Source organism: Hyperoodon ampullatus (genome assembly GCF_949752795.1).
Source record: "Hyperoodon ampullatus genome assembly, chromosome: 11".
Classification (NCBI taxonomy): Eukaryota; Metazoa; Chordata; class Mammalia; order Artiodactyla; family Ziphiidae; genus Hyperoodon; species Hyperoodon ampullatus.
Genome location: NC_136924.1, coordinates 3,309,135 through 3,331,052, shown reverse-complemented (window position 1 = coordinate 3,331,052; position 21,918 = coordinate 3,309,135). Strand labels below are relative to the sequence as shown.

The 21,918-nt window shown below is 36.2% G+C and overlaps 1 protein-coding gene across 3 annotated transcripts in view; it reads left to right on the top strand.

Annotated features, from left to right (window-relative positions):
* OSBPL8 (oxysterol binding protein like 8) overlaps nucleotides 1-21,918 on the top strand; it is a gene marked incomplete at its 5' end in the record, with an annotated part of 131,992 nt that overhangs the window by 35,398 nt on the left and 74,676 nt on the right. For 2 of the 3 annotated variants that reach the window (XM_079714284.1, XM_079714281.1), the window contains one exon: nucleotides 4,863-5,000. In XM_079714284.1, coding sequence (XP_079570410.1) covers nucleotides 4,863-5,000 — 138 coding nt within the window. The remainder of the gene's footprint in view (nucleotides 1-4,862; nucleotides 5,001-21,918) is intronic. The other variant, XM_079714282.1, reaches the window with a different exon arrangement.

Here is a 21,918-nt window from a genome sequence, read left to right as displayed (position 1 = left end):
AGTGAAGAGCAGCCCCCACTCGCCGCAACTAGAGAAAGCCTGCGCGCAACCATGAAGGCCCAACACAGCCAAAAATAAATAAATTAATTTTAAAAAAAAGGTCACTTCCAGTTTTCTTCTAGGAGTTTTATAGTTTCAGGTCTTAAATTTGAGTCTTTAATCCATTTTGAGTTAATTTTTTTGTCAGAAAGTAAGTGGTCCAGTTTCATCCTTTTGCATGTAGCTGTCTAGTTTTCCCAACACCATTTATGAAAGAGACTGGCCTTTTCCCCATTATATATTCTTGGCTTCTTTGTCATAAATTAATTGACCATATATGTGTAGGTTTATTTCTGGGCTCTCTATTCTGTGCCGTTGATCTATGTGTCCTTTTTTATGCCAATACCACAGTGTTTTGATTACTGTAGCTTTGTAATATAATTTGAGATCAGGGAGTGTGTTGCCTCCAGCTTTGTTCTTTCTTAAGATGGCTTTGGCTGCTCGGGGTCTTGTGTGGTTCCACACAAATTCCATTGGAATTTTGAGAGGGATTGCATTGTCTGTAGATGGCTTTGGATAGTATGGACATTTTAATACTATCCCTCCAATCCATAGCATGGTATATCTCTCCATTTGTGTGTGTCTTCTTCAATTTCTTTCCTCAGTGTTTTACAGTCTTCAGTGTACTGGTCTTTCACCTCCTTGGTTTAGTTTATTCTCAGGCATTCTTTTGATTCATCCTCCCATTTTTCTTTTGCATTTTTCATCTTTTTCTAATTGATTTATAGGAGTTTTTTTTTTAACGTATTCTGGATACCAGCTCTTTGTTAATTATATGTGTTGCAAATATCTTCTCTTGTTTTTTTTTATTTCTTTTTATCTTTTGATTAGATTAATTCTTAATTTTTTTTTTCTTTCTTTTTTGGTAAGTGCTTTGTTGTGTCTTTTTCTTAATTTTTGAATTTTATTTAATTTATTTTTTTATACAGCAAGTTCTTATTAGTCATCAGTTTTATACACATAAGTGTATACATGTCAGTCCCAATCGCCCAATTCATCACACCCCCACCCCCACCCCTCTGCCGCTTTCCCCCCTTGGTGTCCATACGTTTGTTCTCTACATCTGTGTCTCAATTTCTGCCCTGCCAACCAGTTCATCTGTACCATTTTTCTAGGTTCCACATATATGCGTTAATATAAGATATTAGTTTTTCTCTTTCTGACTTACTTCACTCTGTATGACAGTCTCTAGATCCATCCACGTCTCAACAAATGACCCAAATTCATTTGTTTTTATGGCTGAGTAATATTCCATTGTATAGATGTACCACATCTTCTTTATCCATTTGTCTGTCGATGGGCATTTAGCTTGCTTCCATGACCTGGCTATTGTAAATAGTGCTGCAGTGAACATTGGGGTGCATGTGTCTTTTTGAATTATGGTTTTCTCTGGGTATGTGCCCAGTAGTGGGATTGCAGGATCATATGGTAATTCTATTTTTAGTTTTTTAAGGAACCTCCATACTCTTCTCCATAGTGGCTGTATCAATTTACATTCCCACCAACAGTGCAAGAGGGTTCCCTTTTCTCCACACCCTCTCCAGCATTTGTTGTTTGTAGATTTTCTGATGAAGCCCATTCTAACTGTGTGAGGTGATAACTCATTGTAGTTTTGATTTGCATTTCTCTAATAATTAGTGATGTTGAACAGCTTTTCATGTGCTTCTTGGCCATCTGTATGTCTTCTTTGGAGAAATGTCTATTTAGGCCTTCTGCCCATTTTTGGATTGGGTTGTTTATTTAATATTGAGCAGCATGAGCTGTTTATATATTTTGGAGATTAATCCTTTGTCTGTTGATTCGTTTGCAAATATTTTCTCCCATTCTGAGGGTTGTCTTTTCGTCTTGTTTATGGTTTCCTTTGTTGTGCAAAAGCTTTTAAGTTTCATTAGGTCCCATTTGTTTATTTTTGTTTTTATTTCCATATCTCTAGGAGGTGGATCAAAAAAGATCTTGCTGTGATTTATGTCAAAGAGTGTTCTTCCTATGTTTTCTTCTAAGAGTTTTACAGCGTCTGGCCTTACATTTATTTCTCTAATCCATTTTGAGTTTATTTTTGTGTATGGTGTTAGGGAGTGTTCTAATTTAATTCTTTTACATGTAGCTGTCCAGTTTTCCCAGCACCACTTGTTGAAGAGACTGTCCTTTCTCCATTGTATATCCTTGCCTCCTTTGTCATAGATTAGTTGACCATAGGTACGTGGGTTTTAAAGGAATCATTTCCTACCCCAAATTTATAAAGATTTTCTCTTAAATTTTCTTTTAAAAGCTTTCAAGTTTTGCTTTTTGCATTTATGTTTTTAATTGCATAAAAAATATTCTTTGTGTGTGGTATGAGAGTGGAACCTATTTTTCCAACATGGATGACCAATTTTCCTAGTATCAATATTATTAACTGCATAGTCTTTCCTACCTCTAGCATATATACATGCTCCACATATGCATGGGTTTGTCTCTCAGAGCTCTCTGTTAAGGTCTTTAGATCAATTTGTCTCTCTCTATATCAGTACCATACATTTTAAATTTCAGTAATAATTTTTAGGTATTAAATGGATATTGGATTTAGTAACTGAATAAGCCACTGTATACTTATGATAATGAAGTTTCATAAAAATATAGAATTTGTTGATTTGATTCCTTCAACAAAATTCTCTTGAACACCTTCAGTATGCCAGAATCGCACTGGGACTTGAGGATTTATGGAAAAATAAGGCAGACAAAACTCCCTTCTCATGGAATTTATGGTCTCATGTAGAAGGCAGATAATAGACAAATAAATGATATAATTTCAGATACTGATAAGAGCTACAGTGAAAATCAGGTAGGGTAAAGTGATAGAATATAATTGTGGTAGAATGGGCACTAACCAAAACAAAAAAAAACAAAACCAGAATTGATAAATTGTATTATATTAAAATTAGGAACTGACTTATCAAAAAACACAATAAGGGGCTTTTCTAAAGAGATGACATTTGAACACAGACAACAAATGATGAGAGTGGTCAATAATATGAAGGTCTGGGGTAGAAATATTCCAGGTAGAAGGGAAAAAAGATATAAGGGCTGCGACTGGGGCAAGATGGCATGTTTGAGGAATACCAAGAAGGGCATTATGGCTGGAGCCAAGTGAATAAAGAGGAGAATAGTAGAGAATGAGGTTGGAAAGATAAGCAGGGGCCAGACTGTTGAATCTTTAGGCCATGGAATTTATTGCAAATATAATGGAAAGCCATTGTGGATATTTCTCCTTAATACAAATCTGATCTATGGTTTACAAAGATTACTCAGGCTTCTGTATAGAGAATGAACTCTACACAAGGCAGGGAGCAAGATGCTAAGTCTGGAGACCAAGTAGAAATCTGCTGCTGTGATAATGGTGGTAATGCTGGCTTGGAACAGGGTGGTAGTTGTGGAAGTGAGGAGAAGTAGGAGGATTCCAGATACATTTTGAAGATAGAGTATAAAGATCTCACAGATGAATTGGATATGACATGTGAAAGAAAGAAAAAAAATCAAAGAATACATGTAAGGGTTTTGGCCTGAGAAAGTGGGGGAGGGGAATAGTGATTCCATCAACAGATGGGAGAGAGGCGGGTTTGGAGGGTGAGGAGAGGCAAGAGCTGTTCTGGACAAATGTGAGATGTCTGTAAAATAACAGAGGTGATCATAAGGCAGGTAGTTGGGTATGTGAGTGTTTGAGTGTAGGAGGAGATAAAAATTTAGTTGTCATCAGTATAAGGATTCTTTTTTATGGACTTGATGGGAAAATAAATTTTTTGTATCTTTACTTGGATGATAAGTGAACGTATTTTTGAGTTTTTACTTTAAAATTTAAGGAGCTAAAATATAATTTTGATAACTTTAGCACAATTTGAAAACATGTTAAAACAATTAGATTTAAAAGATATGGTGATGAAAAAGGTGACTATTAAGTTCTCATTAAGTTTAAAATTACATGTAGACTGAAGACAGAATCATTCTCTCTCAAGATAAAACTCAAGTTTCCATAGACTGAAAAGCAGTTGTATAAAATGAAAGGATGGAGATCCTGGGGCACCGTGGATCTGCTCACGATCTGCCCTACGCCTCCAAGGAGTACTTTTCTCTTTTCTGCCCTCTCTGGAACGGGGCATTGCTCTCCTCTATTAGTAGCTTGGTCAAATGGGCGAATAGCAGCCTTAAACACTAGATTGATTGTTGGGACAGCAAGCTTTTGAGACCAGACTTTGAACCAAATGGTTCTGAGTTAGAATCTTACCTCTATTACTTAGTCTTAGGCAAGACAATCTCTGAACCTAAAGTTTCCCCATCTCTAAAACAAGAATCACACCTACTTTCCATGAAAATTAGAAATTAGAGTAGAAATTCTAGTGAATATAAAATACCATTTTATACTGCTATTAGTTTGTATTTTTTTCTCATTACTAATGAGGTTGACTATCTTTTCATATGTTTACTGACCATTTGTATTTCTTCTGTGAAATGACGTTGTCTTTTGCTTACTGCTCTATTGGCAAATATATAGAGTTAATAACACAATGAAAGGTTGACAGTAAACCTTGGAGTACTTTCATTATCAGAATATGTACTTTCATTTTTATGAGGTCTATAATTTGTATAATTTGATACCTATAAATTCCTCTTGAATGGATAACAAACTAAAAATAAAACAATTATGTTAATTTTTTATTAAAGTATTGAGTTGGTAAAATGAATATAACCACTGAGGCCATTTCAGTCGTAGTTCTATTCCATGTTATTAACTATGCGGTTATGTAAATCTATGAATTAAGTACTAATTCTTTTTCCCTTCTTTCCTTGAGCTGTGTTAGCAAACAGTGACGATACTCAACACCTGACACCAGGAAAGATGAGTCAGCGCCAAGGGAAAGAAGCTTTTCCAACGCCAACCAAAGATTTGTATCAGCCATCTTTTAGTCCAGCAAGTCCTCATAGCCAGGGTAAGGAGTTGTACTTTTAATGTTTTTTGTTGTTTTTGATGGTGTGGGGTGTGTGTGTGTGTGTGTGTGTGTGTGTGTGTGTGTGTGTTTAGGGAGAAAATGACATTTGGGGGTCTATCATGACTTTTCTTTTGGACTGTTTGGTTTTATAAAGGTTTATGTTTGTTTTGATCATTCATAATACTCTTGAAATTAGTGCATTTTCCTTTGGAGTCCTTTAATTCCCCTTATATTCTCCAACATATTTGGTTCGTTGTATCATTCTTCTAATTCAGTGATTCTCAAACTTTTTGGTCTCAGGACTCCTTTGTACTGTCAAAGATTACTGAAGCCCCCAAAGAACTTTCGTTTATGTGGGTTAGGTAACCTCTTGATACTTACTGTATTGTAAATTAAAACTAAAACCTTAAAAAATGTTTACTGTTTTTTAATTGAAGTATAGTCGATGTACGTACAATATTATGCACATTACAGGTGTACAATATAGTGATCCACAACTTTTAAAGGTTATACTCCATTTATATTTATTATAAAATATTGGCTACATTCCCTGTGTCATATAATAAATCCTGTAGCTTATTTTGTATGTAATAGTTTGTTTTAAATGTTTGCTCTTAATTCATTTAAAATTAAAGAATAAACCTATTACAGGTTAATATGATTAAAGTATTTTTATGAACAATAACTGACCCCTCTCCCCCACCAACACACAGGTGAGTGGGAATGAGAAGAGGAGTATTCTTTTCCCTCAGGGTCCCGCAGCCTTGGCCCTGGTGTCACTGGGGGCTGGATAATTCTTTGTTGAGGGGAGATATCCCATGCACTGTAGGATATTTAGCAGCATCCTTGGCCACTATGCACTAGATGCCAATAGTATTTTTCCTGATTGTGACAACTAGAAACAGCTCTAGATCTTGACAGATGTCCCTTGCAGGACAAAATTGTCTCTGGCTGAGAACTACTGTTTCACAGTTTTTGCAAATCTCTTTAATTTATGTCTAGCTTTATCAAGGACATTTGTAAGTGAAACTGGCCTTCTTTTACTGCAAGTGCATGGCAGTGAAGAAATCAGTGACTACTACTGCAGTCTGATGCCTCTGCTTTGATATGTGCCGAAGTGCCAGTGGTATCACCCAGCATTGCTTTTGCACTATCAGTGAAAATGTCAACACAGTGAAAAAGTATTATGAAACTAGTTTTGACCTTGCAGACCCTTTAAAAGAGTCTTGGGGACTTCCAGGGATTATGGAATTCCTAATTCATAATTGATACCTTTTGTATATTTGATTCTGCTTCTTAGCTAAAGTTTATTTGATCAAATGCTTTGAACTCTCCTGTGGTACTACTGGTAACTGTTGGAAAGACTTCTGCTTTTAAAACTAAGAACTTAAATTTGGTGTTTGAAAGCTAATATGTACTTAGGTTATCAAGTATTTTTAGAAATTTAGAGTCTTAACAATCATGTTATACTGTCTGTATAGTTAGTCAGGTTTTAGTGCTGTTACTTTATGAATTATTCCTTGAAGTAGGCTTTAGTTACTTCTTTTTAAATGAATATTAACTGGTTAATAGTAAGTTACATGATCATTTTCTAATTTATTCCAGTGGAAAATGTTTTTCTAGTCAAGTGTTAGATTGAGACATTTTTATATAGCATTGCAGGAATTGGAAAAACTTTAACAAGATAAAAACAATTACTACTATGCTAAAATTTATTGCTTGGTTGTTGAATATATTTTGTAAAGTTAGCATTTTTGTTTCTAAATGCTTTTTTGAGAATGGATGTATGGTACACAATGGTATACATAAGCTTCATTAAGATAAAATTCTGAAAGGATGCAGCTTACGTGATTTTTTTGTTCTGTGCACCAGAATTTTGACTGTAATAAATATGGTTCATCTGATTCATATATCTGTGTACTAGAATATTTAGAGGAATTCTTTAACTTGGAATTTAATGAAGTAACAAAAAGGTTAGTTACTAATCATTAAAAGTACTTTCATGTGTCACAAACATTTTCCGGCAAACAAGGAATTTGAGAGCATAGTACAATGAACACTAATAAATCCATCAAGTAGATGTAAGAAATTATTAACCTTTTGTTAGATTTATTTTATTTATTTGGGAGTGGGGCTGGAATATTTGGAGTAAATCATAGACCTCATGATGTTGTACCCCCAAACACTTAATCCATCTCTAAAAATTAAGAGCATTTTCTTATATAGCCATAAAACCTTTATTAGATCTAACAGAGTTAATGATAATTATTTAATATAAGCTAACACCTAGCTCAAATTTAAATTTCCCCAGTTGTCCTCAAGTTTTTTGCAATAAGCTTCTTGAAACCAGGATCCAAGAAAAGTTCATGCATTGCATCTGGTTGTTATAGAATTATATCTCCTTTAATCCCAAAGAGCCTCCTTGTTTACTCTTATTTTATTTTCTCTTGTGCCTTTGACTTTTTTAAGAAACTAGGTCAGTGTCCCTACAGAGTGTTGGACCTTTTGGATTTGATTGCCTCCTTGCAGTATTGTTTTATTTGTTTCCCCTGTCTTTTGTATTTTCTGTGAACTGGAAGTTAAATGCAAAGGCTTGACTACATTCAGGTTGAACATTTTTGGCAAGATTGTTTTCTAGGGGATGTGTACCACTTCATGCTGCCTCACATGAGAATTCACTCATCATACGATTGTCCCACTATTAGTGATGTGAGATTGATCAGTAGGTTCAGGTGGTGGCAGCCTGATCCTCTTCAACTGAAAGTTGCATCTTTTCTCCCCTTATAACCTGAAAGTAAAAGGCAGTTGGCACCTAGTAAATATTCTGTTCCCCATCAACGTTTCACCTAAAGGTGTAAGCACTCTTTGATGATGAAGATCAATTAGGGTGGAAAACAACATTAGGGTGGAAAAATGGTGATTTTCTAATTCTGTCATTCTTTTTACACTTGAAGTTCTTCTGTAAGAAAGAGATGTTAATTATCTTAAGGCTACCTAATAACCACTGAAATATAGTTCCTATAGGAAAGTCAGGATAAATGGTTATTGCTTCCTAAGTACCAGTTTTTTAGATTAAAAAGAAGACATAAAGTCTACTTCCGGTGGTGACATATTTTTTTGGCTTAAAAATATTTTAATGTAAAGAACTCATGCATTGAAGATAATAATAGTATCTATCCAGCACATAAGATTTTTATAAGGCTTAAAATGCATTAATACATATAAAAAGCTTAGAACATAGCCTGGTAAATGATAACCACTCATGATAGCTGATTAATAATAATAATAACCACCACAACAATATTATTACTATTATTATTGTTTTAAATAAATGATTCTATTTGAGTTGAAGGCTGATATTTCGACTTTTGCTGTACTTCAGCATCTTATAGAGGCTCATTTGGAAATTCTTTTAGTATGGATGGCCATGTACAACCTCTAACTTTTGCATTTACAGCGGCTGTAGTGTTAGTTATATCTTGATTTACACCTAAATGTTCCTGGGTAATTTATGGGTAAATTAATAGTTGTAGAGTGAGTTACATACTGAACATACTTCTTTGTTAAAGTCAACCTATTGGGTTTTTGTAATGTATAATATCTCCCTCTGGTTTACCTACTGAAATTCCACATCATAGTTTTCAGGTGTCAGAGGTGTGTTTGAAATAAGATAAACCCATTAACTCTTGGTTATGGTGAAGATAAATTATCGGAGATTAACAAATATCTAGAAAACCTCTTTGATAGGTCTGCCATAACTCAAGTACTCTAGATCAGTATTTCAACTTCTGAATGGAAAGAATTAGAATTCCAAAACCTTATTGATAGTAATAATGACTAACATTTAAAGTTCCCTGTGTCTCTTAAGTGCTTTTTACATGTATTATTAGCTCCTGGAATTCTTATAAGAGCCTTATGGTATATAAATCATTCTCCCTGTTTCACAAATGAAGAAACTGAGCAGTTGGTAAGGGTAATTTCCTTAATGTAGTTTACACAGTTAATATGTGATAGAGCTAAAATTTGAGTGTAGTTATGACTCCAGAGGTTTATATTTTTAAAGTTTTGATCAATTTAGTCATTAGATTTTTTTTTTTTTTTTCCCGTACGCGGGCCTCTCACTGTTGTGAGAGGGATCTCACAACATGTGGGATCTTCCCGGACTGGGGCACGAACCCGCGTCCCCTGCATCGGCAGGTGGGCTCTCAACCACTGCGCCACCAGGGAAGCCCTAGTCATTAGATTTTTGAGGCTCAAATTTTCCAAACCTTAACTCTGGCTCCTGTGTCTTTTGATATAACCCCATAATGTGTACAATGCTTTATGTGGAGTTGTTTTTTTTTTCTTTCTTTCTTTGAGTAATATCTAGGAGTACAGTTGTGAAATCATATGATGAGTGTATGTTTTACTTTATAAGAAATGGCCAAAACTCTATTCCAAAGCAGTTATACCATTTTACATTTGTCAGCAGTGAATGAACATTTCAGTTGCTCTGTAACCTTGATTTCTTTTAGTTTAGCCATTCTAGTGGGTGTATAGTAATATCACATTGTGGTTTTAATTTCCATTTCCCCGATGACTAATAATGTTGAGCATCTTTTCATATGCTCATTGGCCACTTGTATATCTGAAGTGTCAGTTCAGATGTTTTTGCCCATTTAAAAATTTGGCTTGTCTTATTGAGTTTTAAGAATTTTAAAATATATTTCAATATCATCCTTTGCTAGCTGTATATGTTGTATTTTCTTGCAGTCTTGGCATGCCTTTTCATTGTCTAAATGATTTCTTTCAAAGAACAGATGTTTTTAATTTTGATGGAATCCAATTTATCAGTTTTTCCCTATGACTCGAGCTCTTTTTTCCCCCGTTAAAGAAATCTTTGTCAACCCTAAAGTTGCAAAGAACACTTTTTGTGATTTCCTCTAGAAGTTTAAAGTGTCACAGCTCTGGTGTTTATCTTCATTTTCCTTCTTAACTATCATCGTCTTAGGTCAGGTCCTTATTATTCCATACATACATTACTTAGTACCATAGTATCCTAACTCCTCTTAGGACCTTGCCTTCCAATATACCAGGCTCATCTTTCTTAACAAGACAACCAAACAGAAAATCATTGTTACATGTTAAGGTGAGACTGTGATGGGACTGGGGTTCTTATAGATGTATATGGTCAGAGAAAACATGGATCCTATGAAGTAGGTCTCTTAGGGAAATGATACGAATAAAGAGAAATAGAAAATTATAAATGAAAATACAGATTTTTATTATTCAAGCTTATAACTGAAAACTTCATTAGGTATCTACATTTATGACACTCCCATTCTCAAAAAGCCAGTGGTTGACTGTTGCCTAGAGCAGTGCCTCCTAAGTCTGGCTGTATCTGAGAATCACCTGGGAGCTTTCTTTGCTTAGATGTAGCTTCTTCTCCAGCCTTTCAAAATCTCTAGGGTGAGTCTGTGTATTTACGAAGCTCTCCAAGTGTATCTGATATAGCAACATTTGGATCAGCAAGCAGAAACCAGCAATAAAGAGCGTAAATTACAGATTTCATAATCTTGTAGTTAGAGCTGTTAGTATTTCTGACTTTATTCTTCCCTTCCAATTTCATTTTATATTTTCCCCCATCATGAACCTAGCTAGATGACTTTCTTCCCTGTTCCCCATAAGACTGTGCTTTTATTTATTCTCATTCTCCATTGTGGAACATTCTCTCCCTTCCCTCTGCTTATCTAATTCTTCTCAAATCCCGGGGTGCAAAAAAATGACCTCAAAATAAGGATCAGATCAAGAGTTCTTCTGTAAGATTTTTTTGGTTGAGACCTCAGAAAGATTTAAGACAATGCCTCTTAGAGCCTTTCAGCTAGACAAAAGCATTGAAAAGAGTCTTAAAGGCATACCTTCTAAGAATGTCTCAGCTAGTCCAAAGAGCTTCAAGGCTCTTAAATCTGCTTCCCTACAGTACCATGACAGACATACAAAAGAAGAGAGTGGCAAAAAAAAGAAAAAGCTAAAGCAAAGAAGAGAGTGGCCTATCTCAGAGATTAGTGGGTGTGATGTCTGTTTAATGGAGTTATTTCCAATAAAATTCATAGGAAATCCACAAAGTTTTTACAAGGGTGGTACTAATCAAAGCTCCACCAGCTTAGACAGAAAAGGACAGACAAAGTTCAACTAAAAAGAACCTTTGTATGTGTGGGGAGTCCCAGTCTTATATGGGCAGGAAGCAAGCTGAGAAAGCTATACTGTTGCAAACGTGGACCATTTCTTATGAAATAGGAAGAGTGACCCGAGGATGGAGCTCTGAGCTCGGAGCCCAGAGGGTAGAGTCACCAGTGACAGAGGACTCTTTTCAGGGAGCCGAACTGTTGTTCTAGTCAAGTAGGTGATGACATGTCCCTAGCAGATTTCACAATTGCTATGGCACTGATATGTGCCTTCAGTGTAACTCCCTATTCCCTACAGCTTTTGAACTCAAGTGTCTTATTGCAATTCTGTCCCTGGCTTACTGCAGTGGGGCAGATAAGTTATCTTTTGAGGCAATGGGATTTTGATTTAAGAGGAGCTGTATCAAAGGAACCATATGGGGACTTCCCTGGTGGTCCAGTGGTTAAGACTCCACCCTTCCACTGCAGTGGGCATGGGTTCAATCCCTGGTCAGGGAACTAAGATCCTGCATGCTACGTGGCCAGAAATTTAAAAAAAATTTTTTAATTAAAAAAAAAAGGAACCATATATGCGGAACTAAACCCAAGGAGTACATGTGCATTTGAACCTAATTTAGATAACAAGATCCTGGCCTTACAGCCAGTGCTGTAATAGGATGACATTTTGATTAGGGGAAGGGCACTGAGTATATTTGGCATGTGGAAGGAATGTAAATTAGGTGGACAGTGGTATATTTCATTTTCAAAGATGACTGCAATGATGTCTTTCATCTCACATGCTCTTTTTCTATGTGTCCTTACAACTTGCCCATCAAGAAATGGCGTCTATTCCTCTTCCACCCCTACCTCTGTTTAGTTCTAGGCTGGCCATGTCTGTTAGCCAATCTATTGGCTATGACCAATAGAATGTAGTAGAAGTGACATTCTAGGACTTTTGAGACCAGGCATTAAAAAGATCTGGTAACTTCTATTTTTGTATATTGGAGGAAGTCAGCTTCCATGTAAAAGTCTCACCATCCACATGCTACCAGCTGTATGAAAGCCCAAATTGGCCACCCCCTAGCTGTTCTAGTCACCTAGGTAAAGGACCAGACATGTGAGTGAGGAAAGCGTATTGGGATTTCCAGCAGATGCTATGTGGAGTAGAGACAAGCGGTCCCCATCTGCCCCCCTCCTCCAGTTTACCAAAATTGTAGAATTATGAGCAAATAATTTTAGTGTTTTAAACCACTAAGTTTTGAGTGGTTTATTGTACAACAATAGATAACTGTAAGAGTAGGCAACACAAAATGATTAGAATTGCATTTATAAATTTGGAAGAATACAGTATATGAGAGAAGACTCATTACTAGACTGTACCATCCAGGCGAGGTGAATACAGCCTGGATGAGAGTGACAGTTGTGTGAGTTTTAAAAAAAAAGGGGAGAAATATATAGAGGAAAATTTCTCAGGGATTAGTGATTGATTGGGTTGGGGGGTGACAGAGGAAAAAGAGAGGGAGGACTCAGCAATGACTCCTTGATATTTTGCTTGGGAAAGTAGTTCAGCAGTTTACCAAGATAGGGGACTATGGAGGAAGACTGTGTTTGGGGGAAAGATGCTGAGAACTCCAGTTTTGGACATGGTGAGTTTGAAGGACTTTATCCATGTGGAGCTGTTGAGGAGGAAATTGGCTTTATGGGTTTAGAATTTAACAGACACGTATGCACTAGAAATGTAGATTTAGAAGTCATCAGCTTAAATATAGTAATTGAAGACAGAGTTAAAACAATTGTGTAGATCAGTTTGGTGATTCTCAGACAGTACAGTTTTTTTTTTAATGAAATAGAATAGGATCAAAAGATGAGCGCTTACTTAATCTGATCTGTGAAATTGTTATCTGATACTCATATGTGTACACACACATACACACTTGATGTAAAATATATTTCTCATTGTGAGCTGCGAAAAGTTTGGAAAGAATTGTAGTTTGAGAAAAGAAAGGAGTTGGAATACAGCCCTAAGAAGTGTCAGCATTTAAGGATCTGTTGGAGAAGGGATTGGCAAAGAAGATTTGTAGAGGAATGTTATATCCCAGGAGAATGAAGCAGGGTTTTATGAAGGAAGAGGAGTGACCTGCAGTTCTATATATAACTCAAAAGTAAAGCCAATTAAGACAACTGAAAACTTACCCATTGACAAGATATCTTTGATAACTTTTGTGAAATCAGTTTTGGAAACAGTGATGAAGCTAGATGGCAATAGGATGAGGAATAAGAAGGATAAGAAATTGGGGACAGTTAAGATAGCAAACTCTTAGGAATTGTGCCTTTAAAGGGGAGGAATATGTAGGGTAGATAGAAAAAGAACATGGGACAAAAAGGAGATTTGTTTTAAGATGAGATATTTGAGCATGTTCAGACATTGACAGGAGAAAGTCAGTAGAGAGAAATACTATAGTAGAAAGGAGAATTAATAGGGCAGGTTCTCAGAGAAGGCATCAGAGATGGGATCCATTGTGAAGATTAAGGGATCGACTGGACTAGGAATACAGCTAGAAAGTGGAGGAACCATGATAGTGGGATTGCCAAGTAGTGTTTAGGTTGGTATCAGTCTGACCTAGTATGGGATTTTCTTCTGTAACATTAGGCCTTGCTTGGTGTATGCAACAAAAGAATGGTGGCAGAGTGAGTGTGGGATGCTGGCAAGGGAGTGGAGTTTGGTGGATGAGCTTGGTGGACTGCTGTGGTGGAGGGGTAGGATCTGTGGGAGGAAATGCCAGGATCAGTAGAGGGCTTGGAAGCATTGTGTTACGTGGCTGTAGGGGCAAGGGCTCTCTTATAGACAAATACTGAACTGATAAAATAATTGCGGGTTAGCGCAAAAGGAAGAGAGTTGTTGACCGTACATAAATGTCTGTCTGTCATATATATCTATATCTGTATATATCATAAGTATATATTCCCCCATGCCTCGCATAGTACATGCAACATAGCAGGTACTTTTATGTTTAATAAGTGAATATGTGAATAAATATCTTTATTGAGTACCTGTTATGTGCTGGCTCCTGCCACTGTGAAGCTTATAGGCTCATTTTTTAATGAATAAATGCAATTTTGGAGGTGATCTTCATGTGCTGGAAGCCTCTTCTCTAACATGAACCTCACGTGTCATATTGTTCCTGTGTTTGCTAACGAGAGAGAGTGGATGACCAGGCAGACAGACAGATTGATTCATTCATTCATTTAAAATGACACTCGTTTTGCTGATATTTGCTGGACTCATACTAATAGCTCCCATTTATTGAGCACCTACTGAGTTTGGCTATTATACTAAAAGGTTTATATGCCAAATTATATTTAACTTTTGAAACAACCCCACAAGATATGGGCACAGTTACTATGTCTGCTTTACATGTGAGGCAGTTGAGGATTAGGGATGTTAAGAAATTTGTTCAAATTCACAAAACTAGTAAGTGTCAGAGTCAGGTTTCAAATTCAGGACTGTCAAAGCCCATAGTCTTTAACTATTCAACTATACTGGAGTGAATTACAGATCAGCTATTTTCTTTTTCTGTTTTTTTTGTTTGTTTTTTGGGGATTTTTTTTTTGCGGTACGCGGGCCTCTCACTGTTGTGGCCTCTCCCGTTGCGGAGCACAGGCTCCGGATGCGCAGGCTCAGCGGCCATGGCTCACGGGCCCAGCCACTTCGCGGCATGTGGGATCCTCCCGGACCGGGGCACGAACCTGTATCCCCTGCATCGGCAGGCGGACTCTCAACCACTGCGCCACCAGGGAAGCCCTCTTTTTCTGTTTTATACATGGTATGGTGATAGAAATTTATGTTTTGCGAGTGCTTTAGAATGGCAAAGATTCTCATTGTTCCTGTTTTCTGGCTGAGTCTCCTTTATACGTATTGATTCATACCAATTTAATGTGGGTCACTTTCCCTTAAAAACAACTTGTTTATTTTTTTGCATTGTGGTTTCCTTCCATCATTTTAGGATTTTTTTTCTTTTTTTTTTGGTGGAAGTAGGGAGACTCTGGCTCTCCTCACTAAAGCCCACCCACACACATCAAGATAATCTTTCATTTGTTATCTGTTTAGATTATGATGATGAATTATTTGGATTATTCCAAAAATTGTGTATTTGCCAGATTTTTTTCCCTGTTTGAAGACTAAGTACCAGTTTACTTCAAAGTAGTTTTAACTTAAGTATGATTACAGTCTCTTAAGTAGGATGGTATTTGTTTTAGGCTGACTTGTTTGAATGTAATGTATTTCAGTTTTTTATCAAGAAAGAAAGACTTGTAAATTAGGCTTGTTGTCTCCCTTTTCCCTGTACTTTTGAATAAGGACAATGCTAAGGCGGCCTAGAGACTAAATTATAGCTCATCTCACAGACAGATGCTCTATTCCCTCTGGATCACATTTGAGATTATTATCAAAGCTTGATGAGTTACTAAATTTTATCTTGTAGCTACCCTTTCTTTCTCTGGTCATAAAAAGCTATTTTCACGGTTTCATTTTTTAAAAACCATCTTTCAATTGTAGTGCTTTGTGAGAGAATGTAAAATGTTGCCGTGCCAAAACTTATATGAATCCATTTCAAACTAACTTTCGTGTTTAAAATTTAAAAACTTTGAAAACTAAAAGTTTTACCTGCTCAATCAGTTTTATCAAAGTTAATTTAGGCCATGTTTGGTTTATCTAGGCTTGAATTAAAATGTCTACACTTAGTATTGTGTTTCTCTTATCCTTTAGTAAATTCTCTTAAACCTGTGAAGTCCCTTCACCTTGACTGCTCTGGCAGCATTAAACGTGGAGTGATGGGTCTATATCTAATACTTCTAACTTAACAGAAAACTTTAAAGGGGGATTTTCTTTAACAGAGAGTGTACTATTGTGAAGATATCGTACCAGATTCCCCAGGGTGACAATTTTAGACATTGTTAATAAAATCTCAGGTGACTACTGCTGAGTACCTTCAGTAGAGTGGCTCACAGACCAAAGGAGACCTAGAAGTCAGTTTCCTCCCTGAACCGAAGCAATTCTTCCTTCCTTGGCAAGACATTTCTAGGGTCAATTCTGAACATATATGAGACCATACACACATTAACAAGTGTGTTCTTGAATACATGTGTTATATTTCATGAAAATTGTTTTACCTAAAAGAAAACTTGAATTTATTCCCCACCCCCACTCTCTTTTTTTCCCTAGATGTTGTGCTATGGTAGATTGTTTTCTTTAGAAATAGTATAAATTAGAGATTATGTTGATTTTCTTCTAAGTTTCTGAGCCCTCAATAAGTTAGATTTCTGAAGTTATTTCTTAAGACATGGTTGTTTTCTGTTTTGAAATTCCTTGTGTTTGGGGAGTTGCTTCATAGAGTTATGAAAGTATCTATTAAGTAATGAAAGAGAATATAGTATTTGGCAAGTTAAGAAAATAAGAATAAAATATGTTTCTAAATCTCTCTTGTGAAATGTTACAATATCTGTATTCTTCGGCTGTTCTACAGGAGAAACTGAAATACTTTGAAATCATTTATTGAAAAGTGAGAATGAATAATTCAGCTTTGTTTTAAGCATCTTCACAAAGATGAGAGAGTCTGTCTTATCCTTGCCAGTCCTTACTAACTGCTTCTTTAACAAAGCAGTAAGATGAACATTAAGAACGCTAAAGGATGCTTTTCTCCCCATAAACATATACATTCATACATTCCTCCCCCCCAATTTATTTATTTATTAAGATAACAGTGAAGGATTGTCACAAAATACCTGCACTAGTTTCTCAGCTCTTTTCTGGTGGGATTTCGCCCCCAATTGTCTTCACAGTCTGAGAGGTTGAGATATCCCTCTTAGCAAGAATGGTAAAAGAGTTTCATTTGTAGAGTTAGCTGCTACAATTTTCCTTTCCTTATTTGAGGCATGTGGAGGCAAGCTTTCGGTATTTTTAATGAATATATAGCAAGATAATATCAATTTAATTTACCAAGTAATATTTGCATAATTTCTGAGAGAAGATAAACAGTAGTTTAATAGAAACTTTTCTGTTTCCATTTCTTTTTTTTTTTTTTTTTTTTTTTTTTGCGGTACGCGGGCCTCTCACTGTTGTGGCCTCTCCCGTTGCGGAGCACAGGCTCCGGACGCACAGGCTCAGCGGCCATGGCTCACGGGCCCAGCCGCTCCGCGGCATGTGGGATCTTCCCGGACCGGGGCACGAACCCGTGTCCCCTGCATCGGCAGGCGGACTCTCAACCACTGCGCCACCAGGGAAGCCCTGTTTCCATTTCTTTGTGGTAACTTTGAACATATATTAAATTTTATTTAAGGATGAAACACTGAAAGTTTAGCAAACTCATCTTTTCCCAGGTGGAGGAAGGATGTTTGTAACAGAAGGACAAATACCACCTGGGGAGTACAGGGTTTTCCAAGGGTCTCCTCTATCAAGCTGGCCTTTATTTAGCCTGCTTGGTACCTACTTCTGTACTAGAGAGCAAGAACAAACAAAAAATGATATTCGTAGCTTCTGCCTTCAAGAGTTTAATTTGTGATTGCGAAGTTTAGGGACAAGAAATAGGGAAACATAAGAAAACATGAAGACATGTAGCTGAACTTTCACTTCCAGTAACATGGCAAACTAAATGTTCAGAGAAAACCTTCCTAGTAAGAACATCAGAATGCTGGACATGGTGTTGTAAAAATTTATTTTTAGAGTGTGACCTGTCGGTAAAGTAAGGGAGTTAGTGAGAGTTACTGAGAGAAGGGAGCCAATTTAAATAGTAACCACTTAAAATAACAGAAAATAAGGTACATAGCAATAAATCTAACAAGAGGTGTGAAATACCTTTAAGTAGAAAAGTATAATACTAAGAGTATGTATTCTCCAGAAATGGAGAGACATACCATGTTTCTGATAGGAAAATTCAATGTTATTAGCATGTCACTTCTCAGATTGATTGTGTGTGTTCGATGTGTTTTGAATTCATATCTCAACAGGATTTTTTTCATGGTACTTGATAAGGTTGTCCATAACTCTCTAGGGAGAGCAAAGGGCAAAGAAGAGACGAGACATTCCTGAAGAAGCAGAGCCAGACAAGGGTCAGGGCTTCCTTAGTCCTTAACCTAACGCTCTAGTAAATAAGATGGGTGGTATTCCTGCTGATAGAGACAATGAGATGAATGGAACACAGCAGACTTCAAACAGGCTCAAGCGTATATGGAAACTCAGTCAATGACATTTTACTCAATAAACTGTTTTGGGGAAATTAGTTATCTGTATGAGAAAAATGAAAATAGATCTCTTCCACTAAATACAAAATCAAACCCAGATTAAATGTGAAAGATAAAGCTATTAAACTTTACAAAACATAGAAAAATATTTGTATATCCTTGAGGTAAAGAAGGATTTAACAAGACACACACACACACCTCTCAAACTGAAGATTGACCCATTCTACCTTGTTGAGGTTAAGAATATCTGTTTATCTAAAGATACCACAAAAATAGTGAAGAAACAAATTGCTATGCATATAACTGACAATGAATTAATATCTAGGAAAAATAAAATACTCCTATGTATCAACCCAAAAGACCAAAACCCACTAGAAAAATATACAAAAGACATGAATAGCTATTTACAGAAGAGATAACACAAAAGGCCAGTAAGTGTGAAAGGATGTTTAACATTAGGAAACTGGCAAAAGTGAATTAATACTACAGTGGATTTCCATTTTATACCCTAGATTCAAAGTCCAACAAGTACAAGTGTCAGTGGGGACGTGAAACAACAGAAACTCTCATTTACTAGTAGTGAATGCATATGTTGGTGATTTTGGAAAACAGTTTGGCATATTACATAGTAAAGTTGAAGATGAGCATACTCCTTAGTGTATCCTAGACCTAGTGAAACTCTCACAAATGTGTACCAGCAAATTGTCTGTAATAGAAAAAAAAAGAAATGGGGAAAACCCAAATGTCTGTCATCAGTGGAATGAATAAATATCATAGTTATATTCATACAGTAGAATACTATACAACAATGAAATGAATGATTTAAAGCTACAGGCATCAGTGTGGAAGCATATACAAAACAAATTAAAGTTCATGCAGTATGATGACATTTATGTAAAGTTTAAAAATAAGTAAAATGAATGAATGCATGGGACCTCCCTGGCAGTTAAGTGGTCCCACTGTAGGGGGCACAGGTTCTGGTTGGGGAACTAAGATTCTGCATGCCGCATGGTGTAGCCAAAAAAAAAAAAAAAAAAAGAGAGAGAGAGAAAGAAAGAAAAAGAAAAAAATGAATCAAGGGACTTCCCTAGCAGTCCAGTGGTTAAGACTGCACACTTCCACTGCAGGGAGCATGCGTTCGATCCCTGGTTGGGGAAGTAATATCCTGCAAGCCGCGCTGTGTGGCCAAAAAAGAGAATCAATGCATTGTGTAGGGATAGGTACATGATAGAACAATAGAAGGAGTAAAATAGAATTTGGAATAAGGGTTAACTCTGATTAGAAGGGAGGTGTGTACAATCAAGCATACATGGGAGCCATCAAAGACACTTGAAATGCTCTCTTTCTTAAGTTAGTGGTCATTACCTATGTTTTCATTTTTATTAATAATGTTTAAAATGTACACGTTATATTCACTCTTGTGTATATGTCCTTAGAATAAATGCATCTCTCTTTTTTTAATGGTATAGTCTGTGGGCTAGTGCTGGTGCATGTGGTTCTTTCCTAGTTCTCTAAGTAGATGAGAAAAATAAATACACTATTATGATTTTTCACTAAGTAAAATTCCTTCACTGTAAAGGAGCATCCTTTATTATGAGATTATAGTCTTCCTGCTGTATGATATTTAATATCCCTTTGTGAATTGATGAAGATTGTGAATTATAGGTTTAAGAAAATATTATGTCTTATCAAGATGAGAACCCTGATAGCAGTGCTACCGTTTTGGGGGGAAATTTTACTGGTCCCCAAATTCAAACTCTGTGAACCATAGGTTTATGTCATTTGCCTATGTGAGGAGATTGTGGGTATAGGGTAAAAAGATAAGGAAATCCTTGTATTTTGGATGGAGTAGTGGACCATGAAGTTAGTTAGATATGTGGTTACAACTGTGGAATCAAAATAGCTTCTTCAGGACCTTGTTAGGCTCATCATTAGGAAATTTCTGGAGTGTGCCAGCCTATTTAATTCATATCCAACTCCAAAGCTTGCATAGAGTTGGATTGAGTCTCTGGTGGGTAAGTAAAAAGATGTGAGCATTGGCACCAATATTTGAACATCAGCTAAGAGAGGGAATGGAGAGATCAGTATCCATTCTTGCTGTCCTAAAACAAGCAATATTGTCTTATAACTTGGTTCCCATGCTTGGAGAGAAGAGCTGGAAGACTAGTTACTTGTGGAACACTAACATTTAAATGGGTACAGTGAGGAGTGGGATTTTCTTTATCTGTTATGTTTTGAGAACTCAGTTGTATGGAAGGAAAGAGTGTAGTAGCTTTTTTCTAACATGATACTTGCACAGCTTTCTAGTGGAAGAATTTTTGAAACATAGATTTTTTACAAGTTTTTAATTAAGTCCCTGATTTACAAACTGTCCCTATATGTGAAAGATGATCCAGTTGAGTGGTCTCTGTCCTATAGGCTCCCCTTTCTTCTTCACTATCATTAAGATTTTTCTCATTTTACGCCTTCCCACCGCAGACCCTATTGTAGCCTGGGATCATGTTTTTTATCCCCCATCTTTGAGTCTCGCCTTACCACAAAATGGCTTGATGCTGGCATCTGTGTTGGCAGGCTTAGGGAAAGCAGAAAGAGGGGACGGGGGGAAAGTAAACACTACTCTCATGGCTGGATTCTAATCTTGGCTCTATTGCTTGTTTACTGTGTGACTTGGAGCCTGTGTGCCTCAGAGCTTGATTACCTGTAAAACCAGGATACTACTCCTTTTGTATGTCATAGTGTTGTTCTTTGAATCTGTTGAGAACACATGTGAAAACACTTTTGAAAGCTTATTACTATATAATTATGAGGTAGTATTATGATGGTTACATTCATAGGTACTCTTAGTACATCTTCAGTTAGATTCTTGTGAACAGTCTTAGAAAGAAACCTAAGCACTTCATTTAACATTTACTTTGTGGAAATAGACTCTCCGAGTTTCAATCAACTTTTAATGAACATGTACTCACATATGTTGAAAGCTCAGTAAGAGCAGAAATTAGGGACTGTTATGTTCATAACTCTCTTGTGCTTAACATAATTACTAACACAAAGTAGGTGCTTATTAAATTTTTATTGAATGAATGAATATCTAATATACAAATATAATTACAAAGAACTTTTCATCCAAAGGAAAGTACTGTCTTACACTTATTGCTGTGCATATGGATATTTAGACAGGAATGCTATCCAGTCTAAAATTATACTAAGCCATCCTTTTAATTTTGTATGTGCATTTGCATGTGCTGTTAAGTTGAGAACGTATTTAATGCTGAGAAGCTACAGTTATTTTCTGAGGTAATGTGGGATAATAAGATTGCTTTGTATAATTTTCAAACCGTATAATCATCAATGAAATTTTACTAATTACAGCTAAGAAATTAATTATCATATTGGAGGATGGAAATTGACTGAGAACTTTATTGTTGTGTTTTATATTTTAAAGCAAAGGTTATTATCAACCATCTTAATTTATATGTTCTTTGAAAGGTTATTAATAGACTTTTTTGCTAAGCCTGTGCTGCTTAAATAATAGTAAATAA